The sequence below is a fragment of the Mytilus edulis genome, chromosome 1 (genome assembly GCF_963676685.1).
Source record: "Mytilus edulis chromosome 1, xbMytEdul2.2, whole genome shotgun sequence".
Taxonomy (NCBI): Eukaryota; Metazoa; Mollusca; class Bivalvia; order Mytilida; family Mytilidae; genus Mytilus; species Mytilus edulis.
Genome location: NC_092344.1, coordinates 35,902,948 through 35,929,408, shown reverse-complemented (window position 1 = coordinate 35,929,408; position 26,461 = coordinate 35,902,948). Strand labels below are relative to the sequence as shown.

The window sequence follows — 26,461 nt, the reverse complement described above, 5'->3', positions numbered from 1 at the left end:
TTAGGTCATCTTGACTTATTTGTAGATCTTACTTTGATGAACATTATCGCTGTTTACAGTTTATCGCTATCTATAATAGTATTCAAGATAATAACCAAAAACAGCAAAATTTCTTTAAAAATTACCAATTGGAGGGCAGCAACCCAATAACCGGTTGTCCAATTCATTTGAATATTTCAGGGCAGATATATATTGACTTGATTAACAATTTAACACCTTGTCAGATTTCCTCTAAATGATTTGGTTTCAGAGTTATAAGCAAAAAACTACATTTTACTCCTGTTCTATTTTTAGCCGTGGTGGCCATCTTGGTTGGATGGCCAGGTCATCGGACACATTTTTCAAACAAAGTACCTCAAAGATGATTGTGGCCAAGTTTGAATTAATTTGGCCCAGTAGTTTCAGAGGAGAAGATTTTTGTAAAAGATCTCTAAGATTTACGAAAAATGGTTAAAAATTGACTATAAAGGGAAATAACTCCTAAAGGGGTCAACTGACCATTTCGGTAATTTGACTTATTTGTAAATCTTACTTTGATGAACATTATTGCTGTTTACAGTTTATCTCTATCTATAATAATATTCAAGATAATAACCAAAAACAGCAAAATTTCCTCAAAATTACCAATTCAGGGGCAGCAACCCAACAACAGTTTGACCGATTCATCTGAAAATTTCAGGGCAGATAGATCTCGACCTGATAAACATTTTTACCCCATGTCAGATTTCCTCTAAATGCTTTGGTTTTTGAGTTATAAGCCAAAAACTGCATTTTACCCCTATGTTCTATTTTTAGCTGTGGTGGCCATCTTGGTTGGTTGACCGGGTCACGCCACACATTTTTAAACTAGATACCCCAAAGATGATTGTGGCCAAGTTTGGATTAATTTGGCTCAATAGTTTCAGAGGAGAAGATTTTTGTAAAAGATTACTTAGATTTATGAAAAATGGTTAAAAATTGACTATAAAGGGAAATAACTCCTAAAGGGGTCAACTGACCATTTCGGTCATTTGACTTATTTGTAAATCTTACTTTGATGAACATTATTGCTGTTTACAGTTTATCTCTATCTATAATAATATTCAAGATAATAACCAAAAACAGCAAAATTTCCTCAAAATTACCAATTCAGGGGCAGCAACCCAACAACGGGTTGACCGATTCATCTGAAAATTTCAGGGCAGATAAATCTTGACCTGATTTTTACCCCATGTCAGATTTCCTCTAAATGCTTTGGTTTTTGAGTTATAAGGCCTTTTTTTTTTAATTAGTTGGTTTACGGATCCGCCGACCCGATTTTGTTTAAAAGTGAAATAAAATTAAAATTTTGATTTCGTGTTGTTTTTTATTCCGCCGACCCGATTTTTCGAGTGCTGTGAATAAAAAAATCCGAGGCGTTCCAAAACGTTTTGTCTGTGTCAATAAAGCGTTTGTAGTGAACGGCGTATTTTGAAAAGCTTCGAAATGACGCAGACGAATTCAAAAACCCAACGAGGGAGGACCATGGAGTCTGACGGCTTCATCTACTTTCAGTTGAATATTAACTTTGATGGTCAACGTACTGAGAGCACTTTTATCAAATGCAAACCTAAGCAAACAATCGGCGATGCCATATTCGACAATATGGCTGATGAAAATGTTGCCATTGTCAAGGTACAAACAGTTTCGCCACCAAACAAAACTAGGGCAGACACCCCTACCAGTACACCCGTAGAAGTGCTTGCGTCCTTTTATTCTCATCCTAATTATGCATCTGATTAGCCACTAGACATTAAACAACAATTGACCATCCATCCATCAAATGCAAAGCATATCAAGATAAGAGCTAAACTATTTCTCCTCCTCAACCCCTGTAATGTCATGAATGAACAGCATTTTTTTTTTTGTTTCCTCCAACTCAAATTTTTCAGAACAGTTATACGTGAACAAAAAAAAAATCTAAGATTGCTATTTTATTTTTATTTTTTTTACCTCCTCCGACCCTAACCTTTGACACTAGTTGTCCGTAAACCAACTAATTAAAAAAAAAGGCCTAAGCCAAAAACTGCATTTTACCCCTATGTTCTATTTTTAGCCGTGGCGGCCATCTTGGTTGGTTGACCGGGTCACGCCACACATTTTTTAAACTAGATACCCCAATGATGATTGTGGCCAAGTTTGGTTCAATTTGGCCCAGTAGTTTCAGAGGAGAAGATTTTTGTAAAAGTTAACGACGACGGACGACGGACGACGGACGACAGACGACGACGCCGGACGCAAAGTGATGGGAAAAGCTCACTTGGCCCTTCGGGCCAGGTGAGCTAAAAAGGTAAAAAACGTTCAACAAATTTAAATTAAGATATAAAATAAGTTTTATAGCATGTCTAAAATAATTCTTTTTTGGCTAAAAAGATTTTTGAGGTCAATAGACACTTGCAAAATACACCCATTCCTACTACTTTGATCTCTAAAGCACCAATCCAAAACAACAAATCTGTTGAAAATATTTTGAATTTTGTAAAGGAGGTAGCTTTTTTTGATTGTATGACTCCTAAAAACATCAATAATTAAAGAAAGAAAAAACTACACTTTATGTAAAACACACATAACAATGTCTTAATATATTGAAAAAGTCAGAATAAGGCTCCAGAGATTATTAAAAAGTGTATATAAACAAAAATGAAGCTTAGGTTGATGAAAAAAATATATGTCAAATTTTTCCGAGATACAATCCCTCAAACCTGAGATAGATGACAACCATCAGACATGCTAAAAACTGTCAAATTTTTAACAACTAAAGTCAAATAAATCTATTAGAACTGATAAAAAGTTATCAAAACTAAAAGATTTTATAAAACCAAACTTTGTTTATAAGGTCTATAACGATCAAATAAAACAAACCTAACTTATTAATGAGATCATTGAGAGACTAGCTAAAACTCAGGAATGAAAATCTTAATAAAAAATCTAAATTGAATCAGGAGTTTTGTCATCGTGGAACAAAATATTATGTATATATTTTATAAAGTGTCTGCAAACTCGTCATGTAAAGAGTAAACCATAGTATGCCTGATCAAAAATTAAGATATGTTCTTTACCAAATTAACAAGAAATCACTGTTTTTAAATATTTCATAAATAAATCTTTTCATACATATATACATATAATTTGATATGTTAATAGAGAAAAAGAAAAAAAGTAAAACACTAGAGATAACAATACTATAATATTCATATTACCCTGGATATAAGTTCATAGCCGATAAAATACAAAACTTAAAAAAATATCCATATCACAGAAATATTTAATTTAATTTTGACTAATTCTTGATTATATGTAAAATATTAGGATTATAAAATTAGAAAAAGATTTATAACAAGTTAGTCATTTAAAAGGCCCTATTTTTCAAAAATAATCAAACATTTCCAATCCATGGTAACACAATTATTTTCACACAAAACATGTATAAAATTTCATAATTCATCTACTTTACTAGCATTAAAAAATCTTGCATTACACAGGAAAGACCATAGCAAACACAGTAGAAAGTTATAACAGTAATATAACATCACAATTTTGTGCTATAAAAATTATATTAGTTTCATGATTTTATAGATAAATGTTTATCAAATGTTTCCTTTTTTTTTTAAATCAGCTTAAATACCTTTTTTATAAAGTAATCATATAAAAAAACTACAAAGTTGGGAATTCTACAAGATAATTTAACTTCATAAAGTACCTACTGCATAGTTGTATATTCAGTAATATCTTATTAACATTTTTATCGTTTTCATATCTTTGAGAAATCATAAATCAAGAAATATCTATTAAAATAATTTATTTTTTTTGCAAATGTATCCTCATGATGGTTAAGCTTTTAGGTTTAGATGAATATTTTTCTAATTGGTTTTCATTAAGTTCAATTTGAATGCAGCTTTATAAATGTGTCTCTAGAATTAAATTTCTAATCTAAACAGTTTCACTCACACACTCAACAAAACAAACATTAAATTTGTATGGACCATTTCATACTGTATAAATGTCAAAATCTAATTTATTCAACAATTGTTTACATCTTCTAGCCACTCTTAAATCACTCTCTCACTCTAAATGTTAACTGATAACACTACACATAATTTGATTCATTTCATTTCATTGTTAACTGATAAAACTACAATAATTTGATTCAGTTCATATCTTCATTGAGATCTACCAAAACTTTACCATGTTTGAATAGATCTACCAAAATTTTACAAAGTGTGAATCTTTTCAGTTTTGAGATCTACCAAAACTTTACAATGTGTAAATCTTTTCAGTTTTGAGATCTACCAAAACTCAACAATGTCTGAATATTTTCAGTTTTGAGATCTACCAGAACTTTACAATGTGTGAATCTTTTCAGTTGTGAGATCTACCAAAACTTTACAATGTGTGAATCTTTTCAGTTGCTTTGATTCCCTCTGCTTTTAGTCTTTCTAAGATTGGCTTATACACATCTTTAGACATAGGTAACTGTACACCTTTCCTCTGAATTTCACCTGTAAGTATATAATTCATATTTTACATTAACATCAGTGATGAGAAAATAAATCTACATTAATTTAAGACTAAATATTAAGCCTCAGTTTCTGTACCTTGACCTATAGCTGTTAATTTCTGTGTCATTTGGTCTCTTGTGGAGAGTTGTCTCATTGGCAATCATACCACATCTTCTTTTTTATGTGCATGCAAACTATAATTGTTTGTACTTCATCTAACATCGAAATTAGTTATTCAACCTACACCAACAAAATTAATGAAAGTTGGTATCCCACCAATAATAATGAATCCACAGTAAAAGACTTACCGGTAAGGGGGCTCGAAGGTATAAATAATTTTGTTTTTTTTAATATAGGATTTCGCTATATTTTTTTTATAAATGAACTTTATCATATACTTAATTGGAAAATGAAATAAAAAAATGGGGTCACCATTCATTTAAGCTCACAATCTGCCTCCGAAAGAAGCATCCATTTTTGTTAATGTCCTTTTTTCTGTTGAACTAATAGGAAAAATAGAGATAATATCGAAATAAAAAAAGAACTAAATTACAGAAATCGCTTAAATTTACAATTATTTAGTTTGTGTACAGTTTATTTAAAAACAATAATTAAAAAAATAGGTCACCGATGAGTTTAAAAAGATATTTCAATTTTAATGCCAAAAAAAAATGGCATTTTTGCACTAAAGGGAGATAATTTGGAGCTTTTTAAATGATATAAACATTTTAAAAGTCATCTGTGGCCAAATCAAATCGATTTGTTTGGTTGGTTTTTGTACCATATCATAAAGTAATAACTAATAGTGTAATAAAAAAAATTTGTAATGAAAACAGTTTTGTACCCGCAAGCCTCCTTATTAAACATATTTTCTCTTCCTCAATTAGCTGTTTCAAAATCTAAAGCATTGTGGGTAATATGTCAAAAACATACACCAAAATGTTGTGACTGGTTAAAATCATCTTAAACAATGGATATTGAATCAATGATGTTACAGCATTTTTATTTTGGGGTACAAACGATAAAAACCCATAGTTCTTTAGATCTAACAAGAATGTGTTCATAGTACATGGATGCCCCACTCACATTATCATTTTCTATATTCAGTGGACCATGAAATTGGGGACAAAAATCTAATTTGGCATTTAAATTAGAAAGATGATATCATAGGGAACAATTTACTAAGTTTCAAGTTGATTGGACTTCAACTTCATCAAAAACTACCTTGACCAAAAACTTTTAACCTGAAGCAGGACAGACGGACGAACGAATGGACGGACTGTAAGACAGACGAAGAGATCCACAGACCAGAAAACATAATACCCCTCTACTATCTTAAATTGGGCATAAAAATGATCTATACATTTGGTCTGAAATGTGGATAATTTTAGCCTCAGATTTCGAATTATGATAGAATAAAAACACTAATTAATGTTTCAACATAATGATTGTTTTTTTCTCAGTTTGTTTTTAATGAGTGTTTATTGAACAAATTGTTTTGCCTCTCATTTACCAAGGTTTTATGGGTCAGATTGCTACGGCACTCTGGGTTTTCCATGCTATTTAGCTTATAAAAATTAATTCAATACATTTGTACCAAAGTTATGCCTGATATTGTTTTTAACAATTCACCACTTGAAAATATAAAATAAAATCACTGAGCACACATATTTCACCTTCTACCTAAAATGTTGTGATTATATTACCTACCATTTAATATCATCTCTGTTCCAATAGCTGTAGGATACCCAACTGTCTTAGCCATGGCAGAGTAACCATGGTAGTCCCCATACACTGTCAGTCCAACTGTTCTCCTCTGTGTTGTGCCATCGGGCCACTCCACACCAATGTTATGATGCATCAATATCATGTCTCTCTCATTGGGTTCTTAAAAATTCAAAAAGTTAAACACAAATGTAGGTATGTTTACAAGAACCGTTCACTTTTAAACGGTTAATATATTTATCAAGCATAGATTTTTTAAAGTGTTTCTGCACAGCACATTTTATAAAGGAAATAAAATTTCCACAGATATAATGAGAAAAGAATTAATAAGTTTTCAAGGGTGACTCTATATGAAGTTTCTAATAAAATATGTATGTGTTTACCGTTATGCTAATTTCAGCACTATGGCTATTTTGCAAGTTTTTATTGGCAAAGGAGACACTCCTTTTGACCCATGATTGTAAATTTGCATGTGTGTGAAGTAAACTTATTTTCATGATGCATATATTTAACTTAAAGCTTTAAACATGTTAAAAGAGTGTCTGAACATCTGTAAATGATATTACTTACCATATGCTAACTTTTTAGCTAGATAATGACATAAAGTGTCTATGGGAGTCCCTTTCTTATCAATGACTTGATCATCAAGTAAACCAAGACTGAAAAGCATTAAAAAATAATTCATAGTTTTGTTTAAATCTTTTCAATAAAAACTACTTCACTAGCGATTATTTCAACTTAACTTTCATATATATGTAGGACTCTAAAGTGCGATGGTCACGCTAAAGTGTGATGGTCTACGTTACGGTACGATGGTGTCTAATGCTAAAGTGCGATGGTTGTTTGTTCGCTTAAGTACGATGGTGTATCATGCTAAAGTGCGATATTCCAAAGGGTAAGATTCGAAGTATTAAAACATCGAGGTTTAAAAAGTCTTTTTGCAAAAGCTATTATGCTAAGGTATAACATATGTGATAGGCTTTAGAATTTACCGAAAGGCTGAAGTGATTGTTTCTTAATTTACAAATCCACCCAAGTAATAATTGCTATAAAGGTAATTTATGTTTTGCAAATATTATATTTCATGTAAAATGATTTTTTTAACAATTCGGAGCTTATTGAATATTTGGATAATTGGTGAAGATTGCCGTTCACCCTGATGTTACAACCTCCCTTACATTTCTCATTGAAATTTAAAAATACAAAATTTGTATATCATCGGAATATGAAACATTTATTTGTATAAGCTTGAATCTAAATGCAAGAATAATGCAATGCTCGCCGAGCTTTCTCCTTTTTCGTAGCGAGTACAAATACATGTTTTATTTTCCTACAATGTACAGTACGAACTAATGTTTTAGGAGACAATTTATAGTTCACACATGAAAACATGTATCTCTATTTTACCGACGTTTCTTTTCATTAAAATCGACAGCATTTTAACAGGGATCACAAAGTAAACTGCCACATAAACAATGATTCGAATGTATCAGTTTGCTTCAAATAGAAGTAGGATAAGTATGCATGTACAGTTTTGTATTTGTACAGTAAAATGGTCGACTGTAGGATACAAGTCCTTCTTCTAGCACTTGAAAAAAAACCAAAAAATCATTGTGCTTCAGCCAACAAAGAACAGTTGTGTTTAAATCAATTACTAGCAAGTCATGGACTTTGGTGTAAAAATTGTTAATCAGATATTCCTATCCTATCTTCCGGCATGTTCATTTTTAGTTTCTATAAACAACTGTTAACGTCATTATCGAACTGCGTTTCTAACGTCTATATTTTCACGGACCATCAGACTTTAGCGTATGGAAGCATCGCACTTTTGCATAGACCATTGCACTTTAGCAGGACCATCATACTGTAGCTCCTAATCACACTTTAGAGTCCTACATATATATTGAAGAGCAAATGTAGTTACTAGTTTGCATGTTTGTATTTTAATGTCAAAAATAGCAAATTAAGATCCTTGAAGACTGTAGAATAAAAAAAAAAACTAAATAGTGAAATATATCTATTAAAGTTTCTCAACATTCATAAGCATTTGTACAGGCTAGAGGTATTCTTTAGATTTTTTTATTTATTTAACTTTCAACAACACCTCACAAATTAATTTAAGCAATGCTTACTCGATTATTGTCTGCAACTTTTTTTCTGAATGTCCAACTCTTTCAAATACCATATCTTTCACCGAATCATAAAAGGTATCGGGTGATTTACCCATAACATCACAAACATATGATTTCTGAAAAAAACCCACAAAAAAACAATGATTATTTACTGACATGAAAAATATTACTAGATCTTGATTAGTAAATGTACCAGCAATTTTGAGGAACAGAGTTTTATAGGCATACTAGGAGACAGAAGGTCAATCAGAGTCTTACATATCTATGAGTGGTCATGGGTTTCTGCCTTGAATAGCTCATGATATAAAGGCTAAATTGATTTAATGCATAATAATATTTCAAGTAAATTTTCAGAAAATAAACTGATTTCATTTTGGTCACCTTTGTCATTATAAACACTTCCAATGATTTTCCAATATTTGTGAAAACTAGCATACATGAATCATAGAATAGTTTAATAGTTGATATTTTCTACATTGCATTTGTCTCAACATAAAGTTCTTTTTTATTTTTTTTATCATATCAGTATTTCAATTGTTCTTGCAACTATTGAAGGATTGCATGGAGCATAATGTTACAATATAAGGTGTTAAAATTTGGAGAAAAAGAAACAGAAAGACATAAGCTTTGCTCATTATTAAAGACCGTATGTGACCATAGTTGTTAATTTCTGTGTGATTTGGTCTCCTGTGGATATTTGTCTCATTGGCAATCATACATCTTCTTTTTTAAGGGGGTTCGCGGGTCTAAATCATTTATATAGGATTTCTCTATATTTTTCTATAAATGAACTTTATCTTATAGTTAATAGAAAAATAAAATAAAAAAGTGGGGTCACCGTTCATTTGCTCTCACAATCTGCCTTCGAAAGAAGCATACATTTTTGTAAAGGTGGTTGAAGTAATAGGAGAAATATAGGTAATATCGAAATAAAAAAAGAAATTTATTACAGAAATCGCTCAAATTTTACAATAATTTAGTTTAAGTACAGCTTATATGGAAATTATATTAAAAAATATATGTCACCGATGAGTTAAAAAAGATATTTCAATTTTAAAGCAAAAAAAAGGCATTTTTCCACCAAAGGGAGATAATTTGGAACTTTTTGAATGATGTATACATTTTAAATGTCATCTGGGGCCAACACGAATTGATTGTTTTGATTGATTTTTGTACCATATGATAAAGTAACAACTACAAAAGGTAATAAATAAAATTTGTAGTGAAAAACAAATGTTTATTTTTTTCTGAAATTTTTATCCCTCGAGCCTCCTTAAATAAGAGTAACCAACTGTTTGCAACTAATGCTAGAAAATACAATAATGGACAATAATGTACTAAATAAGTATTGATAATTACCCATGTCATGTCAGGTCCTTTAGGATGAAGAGCTGAATTTTCATCTGAACTCAGTAGGTTAAGATCAACCAGACCTTGAATAACATCGCAGAATCCCTGCAAATATAACAGCCAATAATAATATCTTTGTAGAGATTTTGGTATGAAAATCAATCCAATTGAACATGTCAATTAGTTCTAAATTATTTATACATGATTCAAACTTAAGGCATCTTTAAATAAAAGAAAACTTTAATTCTTTTAATATTTATATTGTGGCAAGCTGACTAGATATAGTTATGTTTCAAGAAATAAGAACATTGTACAGCAAACGGGATACATTAAATGTGAAAAATTTAAAATGTCCCATTTCCATAATATCTAATTACACGATTAAAATATATTCAATAATTTAGTTTGATTGAATCCTAAGATGCACTGACTGCTGCTGTTTGAAAGGTGTTTATATTTCAGGCTCATCACCACAGTGTAATGGAAGAAAATAATCTGCAGATTAAGTAAAACTGATATTTTCCCCTGCTTTTAAATTTTGTTTCTTGTAATAAATAATTGTACTAGCTAGCTGTTATATTTATGCGAATACATATCTTCAAATCAAATTATTTATCTTTGTTTACTTCATAAAGAAGTTTGAATACTTATGTGATGTCAATACTGGTAAACAAAGGAACATAACTAACAAGTGTGTGAAGTTTTATGCAATAATAATTTATAGTTTCTGAGATACGATCGACATTTGAACTTACAAAAAGGCTATCACTCTAAAATAAAATAAAAAATCATCACGAAAAAGGATAGAGATCTTCAGATTAATATAAATAACAAGTGTGTGAAGTTTTATGCAATAATCATCAACAGTTTTTGAGATACAGCGCGACATGTGCCCCCAACTCCCCCCCCCCCCTTTTTTTTTTACAAAAAACTCAATAACTCTTGAATGAAATTCTTAATCGTCACCAAAATTGACGGGTGTATAAAAAAGTAAACAATATGGAAATCATGAAAATTTAAAGCTAAGAATGATTTGGAGAAAACCAGACACAAGATGATAAACAATCTTTCAAGAGCCCAAATAAAAGGTACATAACTCTTAATGTGGTACCCAACACCTTCACTTAAATTAATTTGGCTTGTTTAATTTTCATAAAATTTTGACAAAATATTTACTTTAGCCCTTAGGCAAAAATATGAAAATTTCAAATAAATTTGAACTGCATACTTTATCTGTTAATTTTGATTGGACATATATCAGTTTGACTAACAACCATTTTGATCATTGAGAAGCTTAATATTTCCTTAACAATAGAACTGGAATAAAACAATCAGCTGATTTTTACAGAGTTATCTCCCTGTAGTGTTATGGTCCTCCTTAATAACAGAAATATTTACCTTGTATCTTATGGTTCCTCTCAACATAGTTTTAGCTGACTCAATACCATACAATGAAGTATATTTTGTGGAATCTCTGTTGGGGATACCTTCCAAGTTAAATCCAGGCAAAAATGTCAAGTCTTCTGGTGCATCCAATAACCCACCGCTAGGAATCTCAATTTTCTATAATTGTAAGAAAAATATTGTTACTGATTTATACAAGGAAAATATCTGATCCTGTTTTACATATACCTGTATATATGCATAATAATTAAACTTTTTAGAAAAAAAAACTGAAATATCCTTCCATATAAATTGACAAAGACTTTTACTGAGAAAACAGTAACTTGTTATTCTCTGATTTTCATACTTTTTTCACATTTTCATTCAGTGTGAGAAAAAAAAATCCTCTCTAGAGAAAACTTTGTTTTCAGCAAGTAATTGGTTGAAATTGAATATTAATGTCAAATTTTCTTGGTTTCTGTTCAGAATTTAATATTGTGCAATGTCATGAAAAAAGGTGAACAAGTCTGATGATGTCATTAAAAAAGTTGAACATGCCTGATGACATCACATTTAAAGAACACAACTTTTTGGCAATGTTTGAAAAGGAAGGATAAACTCATTATAGAAACTGATTCCACCGCTAAAACTCCTGTTTTTTTTATATTTCTCAACTCTCAACTCTCAGCAGTTAAACTTTATTTATTTATTTAAAAAGCTCAGCAAGCCTCGGCCATTAAATATTCAAATTTAACTCTCTGGAGTGGAGAAATATTGTAGCAAACTTGATGTAGTGGTAAAATATTTTTTTCTTACACTGATGTGATATGAAATGTGGAATAATACAAATATCATGTAGTTATTGAAATAATCATTTGTCTAAGTCATAAATATATGTCAAACTATAAAAACAACTAATAAAAATTTCCTTTCGTTAATTACATATCTACATCAAGACCTTTCTTCCTAAGGTAAAATATATGTACTATAAATTCAGAAATTATTGCGTGCATTTATTATTGCGACTTTGTCATTTTAGACTAAAATGTGATTTGACCGTTTGCGATATTCAGAAAAATCCTGTTTGATTCATATAATAAATTTCAAAATGAGAGTTTTAATTATTGCAATGATAAACCTGTCGCAATTTTCACAATAATAAAAACATCACAATAATTTCTGAATTTACAGTACTTTACATTTGTGATTGTAGAAAAACATAAATACCTTTCCATCTTTAAGATATGTAGCTCCTGCTAAGCAATTCTTCAACACACCTATTGGGAACCAACTATAACAAAAAAAAGAACATTTGTCCTATTACTTTAGAAAGTACCTCTGAAAAATTGTCAAAAAGTACTGAGACCATCTTTCTAAACACTTAATTTAATTTTTAAGAGATTTTGTCATAAAAACATACTTTTATTTGATATTAAGACATTGTTAGAGAAACATGTAATTTGGTAAATGGAAAGAAAGTTGGATATTTGCCCATCATTGGTAATCAATGCTATTACCTGATTACTAGGCATACAGGAAGTGCATAGAAGCCATAAAGTGCATACCTGAATTTGTACATCAATGGTGAGTCTGAATGTTCAGGTGCAGGTAATCCACCACACCAAGAAATGTAAGAAGTGATCTGAAATTAGTAAGCAAAGCTAAGTTTTACAGAGTATTATTAAAATGTAAAAGATAAGATTTGAAAATGAACATCAGTCTGGTTAGAGCTGGAAATAAATAACCTTTTAGAAGATGGAATGAAAAAGAATTATCTTCAATAATTCATTTTTTTTTTAAAGAATTGGCATTGTTCTCAGCAGTTATACCCCATTAAATACAACTAAACATCATTTATGTGAAAGGCATTGTTCTTGGCAGTTATACTTATTAAATATAATTATTGAATTAACCACCATTTATTTGAAATCTTTTGTTAACCAGATGCTCCGCAGGGCGTAGCTTTATACGACCGCAGAGGTTGAACCCTGAACGGTTGGGGCAAGTATGGACACAACATTCAAGCTGGATTCAGCTCTAAATTTGGATTGTGATTAAATAGTTGACACAGCATAGGTTTCTGACACAGAATGAATGTGTTCTAATGAACTTAAAATTTTTGTTTTCTCTTAGAGCAATTCACTATGCTGTTGAATATTAATCCTCTCAAAAAAATGTTTGAAGAAATTTTCTTTTTATTTATGAAATTTCAAATGAGAAAAATTGAACCCAATTTTTTAATCACATCCCCCTTTCCCTTATTCCAAAACTAATCTCAATTAAAATATTCTAATGGAGTTTGCAACAATAACTACTCATTTAAATACATCATAAAATATTAAGATGTAAAAAAACTGCTTGTTATCACTGAATGGTAAAGATTATTTAAATTTATCAGTTGGTAGTAAAAAGTGTATATACATTGTATATTGCATATAACAAAGATTTAAGTTGATTCTGGACAAAGAAAGATAACTCCAATTAAAAAAAAATCTTGCTATTGCACAATATTGTGCAATAGGATATTTCTTGCTTACTATTCTGGACAAAGAAAGATAACTCTAATTAAAATTTTTTTTTGCTATTTCACAATATTGTGCAATTAGATATTTCTTGCCATACTGTGCAATTGAAAAGACTTGCTATTGCACAATACTTAATATAATAATTTTAGATCCTGATTTGGACCAACTTGAAAACTGGGCCCATAATCAAAAATCTAAGTACATGTTTAGATTCAGCATATCAAAGAGGCCCAAGAATTCAATTTTTGTTAAAATCAAACTTAGTTTAATTTTGGACCCTTTGGACTTTAATGTAGACCAATTTGAAAACAGGACCAAAAATGAAGAATCTACATACACAGTTAGATTTGGCATATCAAAGAACCCCAAGGATTCAATTTTTGATGAAATCAAACAAAGTTTAATTTTGGACCCCGATTTGGACCAACTTGAAAACTGGGCCTATAATCAAGAATCTAAGTACATTTTTAGATTCAACATATCAAAGAACCCAACCGATTCATTTTTTGTCAAAATCAAACTAAGTTTAATTTTGGACCCTTTGGACCTTAATGTAGACCAATTTGAAAACGGGACCAAAAGTTGAGAATCTACATATACAGTTAGATTCGGCATATCAAAGAACCCCAAGTATTCAATTTTGATGAAATCAAACAAAGTTTAATTTTGGACCCTTTGGGCCCCTTTTTCCTAAACTGTTGGGACCTAAACTCCCAAAATCAAACCCAACCTTCCTTTTATGGTCATAAGCCTTGTGTTTAAATTTCATAGATTTGTATTTACTTATACTAACGTTATGGTGCGAAAACAAGAAAAATGCTTATTTGGGTCCCTTTTTGGCCCCTAATTCCTAAACTGTTGGGTCCTAAATTCCCAAAATCAATACCAACCTTCCTTTTGTGGTCATAAACATTGTGTTTAAATTTCATCGATTTCTATTTACTTAAACTAAAGTTATTGTGCGAAAACCAAGAAAAATGCTTATTTGGGCCCTTTATTGGCCCCTTATTCCTAAACTGTTGAAACCAAAACTCCCAAAATCAATCCCAATCTTTCTTTTGTGGTCATAAACCTTGTGTCAAAATTTCATAGATTTCTATTAACTTAAACTAAAGTTATGGTGCGAAAACCAAGAAAATGCTTATTTGGGCCCTTTTTGGCCCCTAATTCCTAAAATGTTAGGACCAAAACTCCCAAAATCAATACCAACCTTCCTTTTATGGTCATAAACCTTGTGTTAAAATTTCATAGATTTCTATTCACTTTTACTAAAGTTAGAGTGCGAAAACTAAAAGTATTTGGACGACGACGACGACGACGACGCCAACGTGATAGCAATATACGACGAAAATTTTTTCAAAATTTGCGGTCGTATAAAAAGTTCAATAGAATGTCATAAGGTATCAAAATACTGTAAAATATGAGAAACATACCTTTCCTCCACTAGACCTAACATCATCAAAACATTCCATAGCTAACATGTGGTCAATACCTGGATCAACACCAATCTCATTCAAAATTGTAATCCCTGCATCTACGGCACTGTGTATAAATATGTTATTATAAGTTGTTATCAGTTTGTGCAAAAAAAAAATTCTTGTTGAACTCCTATTTTGAAAGAATTCGTTCATTTATATCATGTATATTGTAGGGGAAAATGCTGTATTTTTTCCATTTTCAGTTAAAGTTCAAAGATTTAAATTTGCATGCAAAATAAAAAAAAATCTGTGACATAGCCCATTCACTGTAACTAGACTTTCAGGACACATTTTCAATAAGTTTAGAAAATTGCAAACATTTGTTTTTTTTACTCTTGTGATAAACATTTCTAGTGTATATTAATAATAATTTTTTTAAATGAGAAACATATTTCCACTGTTAAATGTTTTTATAAATTAAATACTAACTCTTGGTGCAGATGCTGCATCTCTGGTGAAACATAACTAGCAGTGACCATATTTCTTTTGTGCTTGATACAGAGCTTGGCTACTTCAGGATGTAGTGGTCCTGGCAACAAGCTATAAACAATGTATAATTAATCTACATGTTAAATGGAGTTTTATATTCTAACAAAGTTTGTTACTTTTCTAAGAAACCTAACGATGTATATACTGCCCTATAATTAGTTCAACCCAACTTTTTTTTTTTAAATATGAGAAAAATTTAAAATCATGAATTAATATAATAGAAAACAGGACCTTTATAATAATACATTTGTGGAGATAACTACTTATTTATACAAATATTTAGTTTTACAGATGATACTGTACACATTTAATAATTGAATACAGCATAATTACATACTGCGGATTCATTTATTTTTTTCATTTGTACCAGTTTTCGTGCATTTTAAGATGAAATTGTATTTTCATGAATAATTGATGTTGTGTTTTTTTTATATGTCTGCATTTAAACTTTTAGAAAATTCCTACTTCATTGCAAAATTAAGAATTTTTTGAAAATTATTTTTATTTCCTATTTTCTCTGTTTATAAATCTGAGCGTAAAATATTTATATCATCATACCTGATTACAATGTCATGTTCTTGAATAAGATGTTCGAATTCTTCATTTTTTCTTGATACATCCAATAACAACATTTCATTCTGTGGGTACTGCTTTGATAAATTATCCAATTCAGCTTTAAATTTGGATGCTAAAATCAACAAACATTTATTAAAAATGGGAAACTTTCTCTAATATTTTGATGTAGTCATCGTAATTCTTTAACTATGTAGAAAATAGTAGATTAATGATGACTGAATATGTGTTATTTCTACTGTCGTGGCATAGGAACTAGATTCGTTTATCAAAAAATGAAATAGATAATGGAAACATGGAATGTGTTACAGAGATACCAACCCATTCAAAGAGTTAACCCAAATGATATTTATGTTCATCTCAATAAGATTGATTTTCTCACATTAGCCATTACAACGAAAGTGAGAAAAGCAATCGAGTTGAGATGACCAATGAAAATCTGTTTATCTATATTTTGCCTATGAAGTGGATGATGTTTACATTGACAACTACACATGCGTCCTAAATTTCTAGCGAAATTTTTTAGAAAGAAAAATATCAGTCTGTAAGATCAAGGGAAATTTTGTAAATAGCAATAAAAACTGATATTTACCAACAGTAACAATAAAGTCTTTATTTCTGTTTAGATATTCTATGACTGTACTAGACACATATCCTGATCCCAATATAAGAATCTTCTTTTGTTCTGGTGAAGTCTTTTTAGACTTGTGAGAAGATCTGAAAAAAAATAATCATCAAGGAATTATTACTAAAATAAGTCTTTAGTACAATTGATTTAATTCGTTTTAATGATATAAAAGAAAGAATTTAAATAAAATACAAATTTACATAAAGACATAGATTTTATAAGATTTAGCCATTTAATTGCATAAGAAATAAATCCATTAGCCAGAATCAGTTGTTCCTTGTCAGGTTACTAAAATGTTTGCACATTAAACTATCCCACTGATTTTATACAATAGTTCTTTTTCTCTAGATTTTATTCAATGGAAAAACAGTAATAGAATTAACCATACAGCAACAAGAGTACACACACTGAAATGTCTCACCTACTTTTCTAATCATTGATATTATGATGATAGTCCTAAATATAAAGCTTTATTACAACTGTCACATAAACTAAACATAAACTAAAAAAATAAACATTGACCTTTGAACCATGAAAATGAGGTCAAGGTCAGATGAACCTTGCCAGGCAGGCATGTACAGCTACAATTCTTCCATACAACAAATATAGTTGACCTACTGCTTATAGTTTAAGAAAACAGACAAAAACTTAACACTGATAAATGAAACGTGAAAATGAGGTCAAGGTCAATTAAAACCTGCATGACTGACATAAAGATAGTAAAATATTTCCATACACCAAATATAGTTGACCTATTGCATATAGTATTAGAAACAAGAATGTGTCCAAAGTACACGGATGCCCCACTCGCACTATCATTTTCCATGTTCAATGGACCGCGAAATTGGATAAAAAATATAATTAGGCATTAAAATTAGAAAGATAATATCATAGGGAACATGTGTACTAAGTTTCAAGTTGATTGGACTTCAACTTCATCAAAAACTACCTTGACCAAAAACTTTAACCTGAAACATGCACTTTCATTTTCTATGTTCAGTGGACCGTGAAATTGGGGTCAAAAGTTTAATTTGGCTTTAAAATTAGAAAGATCATATCATACGGAACATGTGTACTAAGTTTCAAGTTGATTGGACTTCAACTTCATCAAAAACTACCTTGACCAAAAACTTTAACCTGAAACATGCACTTTCATTTTCTATGTTCAGTGGACCGTTAAATTGGGGTCAAAAATTTAATTTGGCTTTAAAATTAGAAAGATCATATCGTAAGGAACATGTGTACTAAGTTTCAAGTTGATTGGACTTCAACTTCATCAAAAACTACCTTGACCAAAAACTTTAACCTGAAACTCCCACTTTCATTTTCTATGTTCAGTGGACCGTGAAATTGGGGTCAAAAGTTTAATTTGGCTTTAAAATTAGAAAGATCATATCATAAGGAACATGTGTACTAAGTTTCAAGTTGATTGGACTTCAACTTCATCAAAAACTACCTTGACCAAAAACTTTAACCTGAAGCAGGACAGACGGACGAACGAACAGACGAACGGACGGACGGACGGACGAACGAACGGACAGACGGACGAACAGACGAACGGACGCACAGACCAGAAAACATAATGCCCCTCTACTATCGTAGGTGGGGCATAAAAAAGACCAAAACTCAAAAACTTAACTTTGACCCCTGAACCATTAAATGAGGTCAAGATCAGATGACACCTGCCAGTTGGACATTTACATCTTACAGTGAGGACCTTGCAAGGTATGCACATACCAAATATAGTTATCCTATTACTACTTATAATTAGAGAGAATTTAACATTACAAAAAATCGTAACTTTTTTTTCAAGTAGTCACTGAACCATGAAAATAAGGTCAAGGACATCTGACATGTGACTGACAGAAAGTTCGTAACATGAGGCATCTATAAGCAAAGTATGAAGCATCCAGTTCCCATCTTCTAAAATGTAAAGCTTTTAAGAAGTTAGCTAAAGCTGCCGCCGGATCATTACCCTATGTCAAGCTTTCTGCGACAAAAGTCGCAGGCTTGACAAAAATGAAATAAGGACTTACGTGAATTTGTTCCTTAGTTCTTGAATGTATTGATGATTTGGTGTTAGAACTCCATTAGATGCTATAACTGCCTGTCAAATCAAAATTTATATTTATATTTATAAAAGTATATAGAAGTATAAAAAAATGACCAAGTAAAAAGATGGTTACAAAACATTAAGTCATAAACATAAATAGCATGTATCCTTAAACTACACTTACATTTTTAATCTCTGGAGTTGTATCAAAGTCTTCATATGGTTTTATGGCATCAGACTTTAACTGAAAGAAAAAAAAACAATCATAATTGCTCAAACAGTTCAAACAGAAAGAAAAACACAACAATATCATACAAACTTTTATATTTGACTCAACTTCCTTTTGAATGAAACATTCAAGTATTCTCTGAGAAAATTTTGCAAAACAATCAATGACAGTATAAATACTTGAAATTGAAAAGACATTCATTTATCTGATGTGTTATTGGTAAATAAAAAGACATTTTTTAAAAGAAAAACTTCTGTCTAATATTTTTCTTTGTTTTGGGAAATACAATGGTTTCTTTTGTGTACAGACCTCAATACTGTTAACTTTTTCTTCCATTTATTATTGCAATTGTTGAACAATTGCCAAAAATGGGAAATTAATTATAGCGATTTCAAGAAAAGCTTGCTTAAAAAATAAGGCTTTTGGAATCTAAAATGTGAGATTTTATCATTTTTGCAATACCCATAAAGTTATAATAATTTAAGCAGTTACAAAAACACGGTAAAAATTCATGAAATTACATTTATTCATTACTGTCAATTGATTTTGTGAGTACTCACTGTTTTTTTACTAATGTGACAAAATCAATTAGAATGCAAATGTCAAAATACTTCTAATTTTCTTACCATTTCTTTCACTTTAGGGAACAACAAATGACCAAAGAAATCTGTGGCCTCTTTTGGTATCTGAGCTGGCATATTATCTATCGAACAAATCAATACACCCTTCCCTGCAAAGCTGAAAGGTAAAATTATAAACCATTTATATCAAAATGTATGTTTGGCAGAGTCATTACATTTATCTTCAGTAGAGGAGTATCATAGCTAAAGTTTACTAAAATTAATTATATCACTCCATAAATCATTATGTATAAAATAGTTTTCCTTATACAATTCTATACATAACTGTAGTTACATTACTCATCTTAATTTACAGACAAAGATCTAATCCTAAAATGTGACCACTACAGATATTTCATCAATATTTGCTCACAAATGCTTAAATTGCATTAAAAACGTAGAAACTAGTTTTCTAACTATGACATACTGGTTTTTTTTCTCAAGTTAAAGAGTTTCATGCAGTCTTTTCTTAGTTTCATGCAGTTTTTTCTTATCTTTTATGCCCCCAATTGTTTTTGTCAGTGTATAACGTCCAAAATACCTAAACATTACATTCTTACCTGTCTGTTTCTTTATTTTGATCAGCATCATACAAACAAAATGGTTTATCAATTGTGGTACATTCATTCATAAATTCAATAGAACCTCCAGGGTCAGCGGAGATATCACAGAGGGCAATGAGACGATGAGGTAACTGTGGACAACCTGAGCTGGACGGAATCCATGGAAACGACTGTGTTGTGAGGAGACTTTTAGCCTCTGGGATAGTTATCAATCTTGGTGCTGTTGGAGCCCAGTAAATTCCATTTATGATAACTGAGGCATATGGTGCTATCTAAAAAATAAATTTATCAATGATGAATTTAGCGTAATTAAAGCAACAACTGTGAGCAAAGATTGTGATGTCTTTAAAATTACAATAATATGTTATATTTTTAAGATATATTTACCACTGTCACCCTTGCATAGGCAGAAATTCTTACATATTATTGTATTAAAACAACTATATATAAAAATTGAAGATTTTACTTATTTAAATATCGGTTATCAAAAAGTAGACTTTTGAGTTTCATCTTGTAGGTAAATTGATCAATTGAAAATATACATTAAATATGCATTTTAAGTGTTTCTCACAAGTATTTTGATAATAGTGCTGAGTTCACACGTAATTTGAATTTGATTCGCATCAACTATTCCGAATTAGTATAATTCGCATTCAAAACGTTTTACGTTCACATTTCCTATAGGAATTGCAATGTGCGTCTAATTCGCTTTCCTGTCCCAACCACAACTTTTAAATCGTATTAACAAAAACACATTTCTAATGGGAATTGGATAATGCATTTTAGCCAATTGGAATCAATTGGAATTAAGAAAGAAGAGTGTGTGAACGCGATTAGGGAATTCGATTCACATTCGATTCAAATTAAATGTAGGTGTGAACAAGGAATAGGATTTGATAGTGGACATATGTTGGTAAATTTATAAAACAGGACGGTTGTACACTGTGTAAAAGGAAAATTAAATCAAGCTGAAATGTGTAAATCAAGAGAGGTAGTGCACACTAGTTTACATCAGGTGATGGTTTTTTTTTATAAATTTGCAACAGAGGGAAAATCTTTCTTTCTAGATTCCGTTATATATTTTGATGCAAAAATATAAGACTGAGAAGTCAAAATTCAATGAATACAATTGTATGCATAAAATAATTCCTACTCTTATATAACTGAAATAAATGTACATAATTCTTTATGGGACAAAAGCAGAAATGACTTATTATAACTTGTAAATATTGCAAATACTATTAAATATAAAGATTAAAGATTGAGGTCAAGTAATTTATAAAAATTAAACATAACTGTATTAGGATAAGCCTTAATAAGTCAAATACCCTACAATGGTTCACCTGGTACAAAGTTGATAAATATGTTTATTTAAAACAGGTAAAATCTTTATAAACCCAAATAGAAATACAAAATTCAAAGAAAAAGTTTTGATGACAATAATAGAATAAGAAAAGTTGAAATCAACAAGATAATACTTTTTGGTTTGATTGTGTTTCTGAGTTGCTGTCTCGTTTACATTTACCAAACACCTAGTCTTATTCATGTGTATAGCAAACAATAAAGGTGCTTCACAACAAAAAAGGCAGACTACACTTAAATATAAACATTAAGGTGGTATGGGTGTCTTCCTCCATCTTGGATTGTAAAAAACGGAGAATCAAAGGTCCAGATTTTCCATCAAGTTAGCAAAATTTGATGCAGGAATGCAGATGTTTAATGTACATTTTCATTTAAAAGTACCAATTTATAAGAATATAACTTCTAAATATTGATATTTTTGCAAATGTTAATTATTTTTGGTTGTTTTTAAATTTATTTTAAATAAGCATTTTAAGGGGAGGTAACTCTAAAAAAGTTCATTTTCTGAAGGATTCTGTATGGAATTTTCCTATTTTGTATTTTAGCCGGAAAAAACGTACGGTGACCCTATCTTTTCTTTTGATATTCTCAAAGCAGTGTCTGAAAGCTATCTTTTCCTGAAGTATTTAACAATTCTATCATTTTGTTTAGTTTCTAATCACAAAATGGTATTTTTTCCTGTATAATCCATACAAAATGTGTAATTTTGTCCCGTCCTGTAGCTTGAGAAAATGCGCGGTGACCTATCATTTTTATTATATTTTTCAACATGTATCAATAGATACAACGTTTTGGCAAAGTATGCACAAATTCTATCATTTTTATTTTAAGACTCCCATACCACCTTAAGTAAAAGAATCCACATAAAAACTAGGAGAAATTTGATTTTTGTATACTAATCACAAAAAGAGTAAAGGTTTTTCAACGCAATTTGAAGGTATATAGATTATAAAGAATTGTTACAAACTTGTGTATTCGCTGTCATTTGTTCAATTGATTTATTTTCTAAATTATTTGTTCCATAGATCAGGTTGTTAACTACTTTTTCAGCAGTTTATATACATTCTATCATTTTAATAGTATGAAATAAATTTATATGCCTTCTGGATTTATTATTTTAAAGTATTTTGTTTCATATCCAAACTTTAGAACTGTTCTTTATTGGAAATTTTGCTTGAATATGTATAGAAGTCAAACTGACTATTTATACATGGATTGGATAATTTGATATCGTTCACATTTTTGTTCTTTTAGTTTCTGAGTGCATATGTATCTTTGTAGCATTGGATGTGAAATACTAGTTACTCAAAATAATTGTTGAAAAGATAGGATGAAAATTTTCCTACTGTGATAAGATCCTAATTAATTGTAAATCCCATACCTTTGAGGCAAATGTTGAACCATATCTTGATGGATGCTGTTCAAATTCTTCAGGATCAAATTTTCCACCATCTTTGTGAATGTAATGATCTTCCCTGCTTACAACACATATGTACAACTTATTGGTGGCTGCAATTGTAAGAAATAATCCATGTAAAAAATGGAAAACAAATCAACTTAAAAAAAAACCCAAGAAACAGAGGAGACAGTATGACTCTTTAAGGTGGTACCTAACACTACAGGGAGATAACTCTGTAAAGTCAGCTAAACATTTTAATTACGTTGTGTTGTAAAAGGAATATTAAGCTTCTCAATGATCAAAATTGGTGTTTGTCAAATTGCTATATTACCAGTGTAATTTTTCTGACAAAACGGTTGGTTCAAAAATTTTTAAATTTTTATATTTTTGTCAAAGGGTCAAAGTAAATATTTTGTCAAAATTTTATGAAAATTAAACGAGCCAAATTAATTTTAGTAAAAGTGTTGTGTACCACCTTAAATGTTCTTATTATGTATGTTATTTCTGAATTCCCATAATAAATAAGTAAACATTTGAATAGTATAAGATACAGTAACTTCAAAAAAACTTTCTAAACATAAATTTAAGATATATTACTGAACTTTACAAATATGCAGGATATAGTCAATAAGTTTGCACTCTTAACTTTTTAATACTGTCAATTCAGAAATAATTGCAAGATTTTTATTAAGACCAATAATGTGACTAGGAGAGTATTGCAATAAAGATAACTTGTATTCTAATATCAGATACATATAAGGCAAAATAAAAAAGTATGTGTGGTTCTAGTTACATCTGAAAAAAGTTAGGGTAGGGATTTTTTTTTATTTTATGGGTTTTTTTTTACATTGAGTCTGTGGGAGCAACATTCTGACTTTAACAGTCCTTAATGAAAAATGACAATAAAATCTTTAGGGTATGCTATTTTTAAGCCGAAAAAGTAGGGACGGTAGGGTTACTGGAACCACACATATATTTTTATTTGGCCTAACTGTATGCAGATTTTCCTAAAATTAATCTCTCATTTTTTTTTCTTTTTGTCTTTTCTAGAAAAATCTCAGTTATAAATGGATGCAACAATTTCAGAGTTTACAGTACCTAAATAATACTTTTTTACAATTGGTAAATGCGTGCATCAGTCTTTCTTGGATATATGGCTAACTTTCTTTTATTCATGACTGACAGAATTTAACTTACCACCATGTTTGGCAACTTTGGGTAGATGTTCTGGTTCTATATATTCATGTGGAAATTCTTGGAATACTTGTTGTGCACCCTAAAATATGAAAAAAGTTTCAAGCAATGATATGCTAAGCATATCCCAAGTCATAATTCAAAGTATGGAAAACAGAAAGTTGGTGGTAGACAAGTAGGAAAAGTACTTGCAAGCAACAAATCATCACTGTGATTGCTGCTGACCAAATATGACATTATTCTATTCATTTGTTTCTGAGAAAGTGTGAAGAAAATATATTTTTCATTTAACATATCATTTCAAAGTATCTGAAATAGGTGTCTGTCAGATTAAAAAGGCATTGGTTTTCATCTGTATGTCTACTAAACCTTCTACTAAAATTCTGCTGTTAATCACAATAACCTTTAACATACATACCCTCAATAACTAAGAACTTTTTTAAACAAATAAACCAAGCATGTGTCTGAGGACATGAATGCCCCTGCTCAAGCTTGCTTATTAAATGTGAAACCAGATGCTCTGCAGGGCAAAGCTTTATACGACCACAGAGGTTGAACCCTGAACATTTGGGGAAAGCATAGACACAACATTCAAGCTGGATACAGCTCTAAATTTGGATTGTAATTAAATAGTTGACACAGCAATGGTATCATCATTTCTTAATACATAATTTGCAGTGTAAGGGAGGTAATCAAATATATATACATGTAACAGTATTCTTTAAATGGAATTGGCTTACCTCCCTTACACTGCTTTAAATTTGTCTAAATTGTCCTTAAACCAGAAAAAAACCTTGTTTTCCCCCTTTTTTGTCCTTATTTGCTAAATGATTTGAGCAATAAACCCCCATAACCATCCTGTGTAGTATGGAAACTTGTGGTATAATTTCAGAGAGATTTATGCACTTTAACACAAGTTATTGACTGGAAACTACAAAAATGCTTATTTGGATCCCTTTTTTGGCCCCCAACTTATTGAAACCCCCTTGGAGCAAGAACCCAAAAACTCAATTCCAGCCTTTCCTTTGTAGTAAGAAACCTAGTAGTATAATTTCAGAGAGATCCATACACTTAAACACAAGTTATTGTCTGTAAACTAGAAAAATGCTTCTTTTTGGCCCTTTTTTTTTGGCCCCTTATTCCTACATGTTCAGGGAAATTAACCTCAAACTCAATTCCAGCCTTCCCTTTGTTATGGAACCTTGTGGTACAATGTCAGAGAGATCCATACAGTTACACACAAGTTATTGTCCAGAAACTAGAAAAATGTTTTCGGCCCTTAATTCCTAGACTATTTGCCCCATAACCCTTAAAATAAATCCCAAACTTCTACCTATGGTATTAAACATTGTGGTACAATTTCAGAGCAATTGAAATACTTATACTCAACTTATTGTCCTGAAACTAGATAAATGCTTGTTTTTGGCCCCTTTGGCTAACCTTTGGGACCATAACCCCCCCCCCTCCCCAAAAAAAAACAATCCCAACCTTCCTTTAGTGTTTATAAACAATGTGCCATCGTATAAAAACTATTAAGAGCATTTGATGTCACTGCTAGTTTTTAAAGAGTTCTATTGTTCTAGACAGCGGCACTTTTGCAATTTAACAAGTTATACAGGGGTATAACTCTAGAACAGTAAGGACTTACTGCCCAATTTCCAAATCTCTCTGTTTTGGTTCTAAGCATTGTGATGAGTAGTTTCATATAAACTGGATGAGGAAAACTAAAAGTTGAAAACAAAAATAGGACAGATGGAAGAACAGACAGACATCAAGGGTGACATTTAATGGCCCCATTGCAGCTTAATTATCTTTAATTGAAGTCTAGTACCTATTGCATTTCAACACACTGGCAGGAATGTTTTATCTACTTCATGTTGCTTTCAAAGTTCTTTTTTCATAAATGACTAAATAAAAATTCATTAGACTATACCTGAGAAACATTACCAGATCCTGTGAAGACAAAAACTAAAGGTCCAAGAGATTTTGGCATTCTTTCTAAAGCAATCTCATATCCAGCATCACGAATTGCCTGTCTTGCTTGTTCTGTGTTTCTGTAATTATGGCTGGGTCCAATATACTAAAAATATATAATTTGTATAATCACATGAAATCTTCAGAGTAACATGCTTCCAGTATTTTTATTATTCGGGAATGAAATAATGCAATCGAAGAAGTGTGAGGTAAAATCACTAATCAGAATATTTGTCAACAAATGATGTTCATTCAATAAGAAAATTA

General features: G+C 30.6%; 1 protein-coding gene across 2 annotated transcripts in view; it reads right to left on the bottom strand.

Annotated features, from left to right (window-relative positions):
• Positions 1-3,854: 3,854 nt before the first annotated feature.
• LOC139511855 (alpha-aminoadipic semialdehyde synthase, mitochondrial-like) overlaps positions 3,855-26,461 on the bottom strand; it is a 28,212-nt gene continuing 5,605 nt past the window's right edge. For both annotated transcript variants that reach the window (XM_071298978.1, XM_071298988.1), the window contains exons 5-23: positions 26,154-26,300; positions 24,224-24,302; positions 23,009-23,136; positions 20,263-20,537; positions 19,709-19,820; positions 19,038-19,097; positions 18,837-18,907; positions 16,765-16,889; positions 16,158-16,287; positions 15,540-15,650; positions 15,066-15,174; positions 12,673-12,749; positions 12,335-12,398; positions 11,123-11,287; positions 9,734-9,829; positions 8,375-8,490; positions 6,813-6,901; positions 6,228-6,404; positions 3,855-4,517 (exon numbers count right to left, since the gene is read on the bottom strand). In XM_071298978.1, the coding sequence (XP_071155079.1) occupies positions 4,402-4,517; positions 6,228-6,404; positions 6,813-6,901; positions 8,375-8,490; positions 9,734-9,829; positions 11,123-11,287; positions 12,335-12,398; positions 12,673-12,749; positions 15,066-15,174; positions 15,540-15,650; positions 16,158-16,287; positions 16,765-16,889; positions 18,837-18,907; positions 19,038-19,097; positions 19,709-19,820; positions 20,263-20,537; positions 23,009-23,136; positions 24,224-24,302; positions 26,154-26,300 (2,247 nt within the window). In that variant the 3' untranslated portion in view covers positions 3,855-4,401. The remainder of the gene's footprint in view (positions 4,518-6,227; positions 6,405-6,812; positions 6,902-8,374; positions 8,491-9,733; positions 9,830-11,122; positions 11,288-12,334; positions 12,399-12,672; positions 12,750-15,065; positions 15,175-15,539; positions 15,651-16,157; positions 16,288-16,764; positions 16,890-18,836; positions 18,908-19,037; positions 19,098-19,708; positions 19,821-20,262; positions 20,538-23,008; positions 23,137-24,223; positions 24,303-26,153; positions 26,301-26,461) is intronic.